The following is a 5,114-nucleotide window of genomic DNA, read 5'->3' on the forward strand; positions in this document are numbered from 1 at the left end:
GGCGTGGCAGGTATCACAGCAACAAGCCATGTGACATCGTCATGAAGGAGACACCAGGGCACAGCATGCAATCACAGTGCAAAGCAAGACAGCGTTGGAAAACAAAACAAAACAAAACAAAAAAACAAAAAACAAAAAACAAAAAAAAAAAAAAGAAAAGAAAAAAAAGAAAAACGAGAGAAGGGGAGAAGCCAATTACAATTGTAATTAAGGAAAAAACTAAAACATTCTCAACACTTAGTACATTTATAAGCAGAACAATGATGTATTAGACTCCGAGGGCCAAATTTCCAAAGGGGGTGGGGTGGGAAGAGGGCAGGGTTTGCTAGCAAAAGCCCACATCAGCGTGCCCCGTGGGGAGTTAAGACTCACGGCCAAGTGCATGGTCTTGGGTGGACCCACGTTGGCAAGCACGTCCGCCTCCCCAGCTTTGAAAGTTTGCCCCCCCAACTCATGACTTCAAAGTACATGGTGCACGTCGGAGCAAATCGCCCGACAAGACGTTGTCGTCACGGCACAGCGTTACAGCTACGACCCCCACTGGGTAACACGGCTAGCAGCGGCAACATCCCCGGGAAATGCGTTCTCTTGCCTCCTGACAACAAGGGCCTTCTCCTCAGTACAGTACAGAGTTGCTGGCACTGGGCATGCGTAACGGGTTGCCTGACGTACAAATTCACCATGTTTTCTTTTCTATGCAATGCTAGAGGATTTTGCAAAAATTCCCTCTGGGGTCAGGGAGGCCGGGGGCGGGGGGTGCTGGGAATAATAATAGTAATAATCAATTCCAAACGTTGACAATGCAACTAAACAGAACGAGTGCCAGAAACGATCTACGGACAACCGTGACACACGGTGGAGATCTGTCATCTTCCCGGCAGACTACAGATGCTTGGCTTGGATACAAGGCAGCGGTTAGAAAAGGAAGCACTACCAACACATGCACTTGCATGCCAGGGGACAGCGCTCTGGAAGGGGAAGGGAGGCACCCTGCTCCTGGGACCCTCGCGGAGAGGGGGCTTTACAAGGAGCAGCTTGTAAAGTGGTACAAGGAGCATCCCTCATAAGTGTCTGGGATGAGGAGAAGAGCGCGGGAGTCTTCTCCCCACTGCAGACGCGGTAGCATCAGCAGGAGTTTGAGGGGTTGCAGACCAGAGCCCTCTGTCCCAGTCCTAGCTTGGCTTGGGGATGCTCTGGGGTGCCCAAAGTCCACTCAGAAAAGCATGCAGGAATTAGTCTTGAGAGCCACGAGGTCCTGATCCTGATCCTAGCTGTTGGCAGCCCCTCTGTTCACAAGCAGTGAGCAGGCTCGTGTATAGGATTTGGCGTCATAATCTAACAGCGTACCAGGCTCCATCCATTTTAGGATTCCAGCTTTCCTCTTCCCAATTGCAACTGGTACAGGAGAACTGGAATGCACTGGTCTAGCTTCCTCCCAGCAGGGAACCCGCCTTTAACCTGCCCCGCTCTGCCCACCTCCTGCAAATGGGGACAGTGGGAACTCCGTCACAGGTTTCCAGAGCAGCGGCTGCCCCTGCCTAGGGCCTGGGCACTTGGGATGTGTGTGGTTACCCACTGTTTTTGTACGCTTGCCCTGAGCCCCTCTTTTCTGCATGGGGTCCAGGCCTGCTGTGCTGCACCCATGGCACGGTTCTTGTTGCCTACAAAGCAGGCAGCTCATTTCCTCCACAGCAAAGCCAGGTTTTCAACTGGTGCAATGCAGCCTGGCTCGGTGGCCTGCCCAGAGCCATGCCGACTTACACCAGCTGAGGGGATGACCCTAAGGATCTCTCATGGTAGGATAATATGCCTGAAAAGGAGATTAGCCTTTTAAAGGATAAATGATCCTTAGAAGCATGACTAACATCCAGCTTGCAACACACTGCATGCCTGACATAAAAGAACCAGGAAGCCTCCCACTGCTCTTCCCTTGTTCTGCGCGACTGAATTGGGTTGCAAAGATCCTTGCGTGCAAGATCTTTGTCTCTGCAACAGAACGGATGGGGTGGGCACTTCTGGCTGGGGCTTGCTCTTGTTAGTCACATAAATCACTGCACTGCACAGAAATTAAAAGGACACAACCATTTTAGCCTTCAAGACACAGCGGATCATCAGTCACACCACTCAGCCACCCGAGTTCTCACGGACGCGCAGCAACTCGCTGTCTCTTTCAAGTTAGGAAAAGTTGAGAAGTTTGTGTAGAAAAACCTACCAACGCTTGCAGTGGGTGTCATGCACAGTACTGACCCTGCACACCATGCAGTGAAGCGTGGAAAGATGAACAAAAGGGATATTTCATTAGTGAAGCTTTAGTGTTAGAAATAACTTTAACTCAAAGCAGGTACTTTCTTTGCAGCATTCATTACCTTGCACATGCAAAACAGATTCTGCATATTGATACATCATTATTTTTAAACTGAGTTCTAAGGTCACAGCAAACCAAAATAATTCTTGGCTTCTTGGGCAGAAAATATATGTTTCCCTCTCTACCCCCCACCAGCAGTTAATGAGGGGCTCCACTATGAGGAACAGAGCCGGATCGGATAATTTGGTATCAAGCAGGCTGATTTCTCTGCGTGGGAGGGTATCTCAGCTCAAGACATGCAAACTGATGGCGTCTGAGGCTGCAGTGTCACGACTGCAAGACCTGTGGGTCTGCTTGCCTTCGAACAAACTTTTCAAAAGGAATTTACTCAGCCAGCAGGTGTTGTGGTTTCCAAGTCTCTACTTGAAGCTGAAAGAGGCAGTTTGGTCTTGAAATAGTCCCAGTCGTGATACAATCTCAGAAATAAGCAGCGGCCTTCCCCACAGGAGACAACCATGCGACCGAACTGGGAAAAACTCCTTTTGAAGCAACATTTCTCTGGCCTGCCCGCACCCTGAGACAGTCTGCCCTGAAGGGTGGAGAAGGGTCTTTGCAGCCCCGAGGGAACCTGCATTTCCCAGGCTCACCTTTGGGGCAGGAGAAAACCATCCCATTTACTTTGGGGTGGGTGGTTAGGTCTGTCCAGGCCAAGGCTGCAGCAAGTGGCAGCAGCCCCAACGCTACAAACGGGGGATTTGAGGGTGTGGAGTGGACAAAAGCTGGATTTACAGCTAGTCTACATCGCTGCACAGATTTTGGTTAGTGCATCCTCCACAGAACAGGCATAAGCAGCCAGGCACAGCAAATGGGTTTCGGGATCCTCAGTCCTGGCTGAGGAGAGACCTCTTTAGGGTCTGACCACGCTGACCCCCCAAGAGGGGAAGCGCGTCCTTTGGCATCTACCGGAGCCATGCAGGGCATGTGCCTTTGCTCCGCTTGCGGGACATGAGCAGCGGCTGAATGGGAAGAACATGCCTCGGCGTGCACCGAATGCCGAACATTCATGGGATAACTATGCCCTCCTTTTGCCAGCACCTTTGGGGATGCACAAGCCAGGGGCTTGGCTCCTGGATGATGGGTTTTAGGTTCAACTGTCCTGCAGAGGAGAAGATCTGGCTGCCAGGGTCTCTCTTGCCTCTGTTTGGCCACGGACATGACTGGGCCCGCTCTGCCTCAACTGAAAAGGTGCTGATTCAGGGCAGGATTTCTGCTTATATTCCAGCAAATCTCATTTAATGAGCAAACGAGGCGTTCAACATTAAAAAAAAAAAAATTAAAAACCAGGCAGCAATTTTTAAGCGATGCTTCAGCAAGGGAATAATGACATCGCCAGCAGTCTGCAGACTCCAGAAAATTCCTCAATCAGCCATCGATAATACCTACAATGCTGAGCAGATTTCCGTTTTTCATTTGACTGCCTTGAATACATGTTAATTGGCTAGTTAGGAATCCTCCCCCCGAGTCAATAGTCCTATATGTGTCTGAATTACTGAACTGCATCTTTCATTTTTGCTCTGAGACCTGAAAGGCACAAGAAAAGCCTGGGAGTGAAATTGCTTTTAAAAAGCTTGGGCTATCACACCGGCAAGAGAGAAACATGTCTTTAAGGATGGGTGCAATTTGCATTTTATTAAAAACAAGCCGTTTCCTCTCTCAACGTCGCAGTGGCTGGAGCGTCCAGGTCACAGAGATGCAGTCACAAAGACCAGGCACCTGCTGCTTTAAAGAGGACAGGCTCCTTCACCGTGGCAGGGCATAAAATATGTCAAAGCATGCGCATGACAGCGCTACCCAAGAGTCAAGGAATTAATTTGGGATTAACCAATTGAACCATAACAAGGAGAAACAGGAAGCGTAAATTTGAGAAACAGGTGGGCTATTTCCTTAGTTTGATTACCCAAAGAGGGTGGGAAGCTCGAGAAGGTATCTTTAAAAGCAAGCAGCTTTGAATAGTTGCTGGTGACAAACATTAAGCGGTGACATGTCTACAGGAGCAGACCGCGCCACTGCTTTGGATTTATCCTGCGAACGGCTCTTACAAGTCTGCTCCATAACTCTTATCTCCGTATCGGAAAAGACATGAGAAGCACCGGGGAAATGCACCGAGAGACTTACCTGTCGGGATAAACGTAGGCTGTTGCAACTGCATGTTGGCTAGAGCCTGTTGGTAGTGGAAAACGCTCGGGTTAAAGACTGTGGTGGCACCATTGTTTTTTTCAAGTGCTGGCCTCTTTGGTAAAGGTTGAAGTGCACCAGGTGGCAGGGCCTGCGGACGAGGGAGTCATTAAAGGCGAGTAGCAAAACCAGGAAACCCAAGTTAGACAAAGCATGCAATAAATAATATGAAGTCAGGCCTGCCAATCACCTGCAACTGGGTCAACTTAGCAAGACAGGAAAGAGCAGCTAATCACGGTGAAAGAGTAGGTGAAGTCACAGGGTCACTAGATAAGCAGTTAGTAAAGATGGAAAGAGAGAGAGAGAGTCCAAAAAACAGGAGCACTAGAAATACTACGGAAGCTTTCCAATAGCACCGATTTATGCGTGTCAGAAAAGGAAGGGGTTTCATCTGGGCCCGACAAAAAAAGCGGTGGCAGGCAACAAGCATTTTAAAAGCATCCGCTCACAGCAGCAGAGTCGACTCTTTCAAGTGAGAAGATCAGCAAAAGCAACAAATGCAACAGAAACCCCCCCCCCCCCCCGAGGGGCTTGCTAACGTTGCCCGTTTAAAAACCTGCCTGCCTGCCTGGGC

General features: G+C 49.6%; 1 protein-coding gene across 8 annotated transcripts in view; it reads right to left on the minus strand.

Moving 5' to 3' along the window:
* MBNL3 (muscleblind like splicing regulator 3) overlaps positions 1-5,114 on the minus strand; it is a 107,871-nt gene that overhangs the window by 9,536 nt on the left and 93,221 nt on the right. For 5 of the 8 annotated variants that reach the window (XM_019521278.1, XM_019521281.1, XM_019521280.1 and 2 more), the window contains 2 exons: positions 4,481-4,631; positions 2,213-2,248 (listed from right to left, as the gene is read on the minus strand). In XM_019521278.1, the coding sequence (XP_019376823.1) occupies positions 2,213-2,248; positions 4,481-4,631 (187 nt within the window). The remainder of the gene's footprint in view (positions 1-2,212; positions 2,249-4,480; positions 4,632-5,114) is intronic. The other 3 variants (XR_002098265.1, XM_019521282.1, XM_019521284.1) reach the window with 1 other exon arrangement.

This window comes from Gavialis gangeticus, unplaced genomic scaffold (assembly GCF_001723915.1).
Source record: "Gavialis gangeticus isolate Ggan-Ray unplaced genomic scaffold, GavGan_comp1, whole genome shotgun sequence".
In the NCBI taxonomy this organism is placed as follows: domain Eukaryota; kingdom Metazoa; phylum Chordata; order Crocodylia; family Gavialidae; genus Gavialis; species Gavialis gangeticus.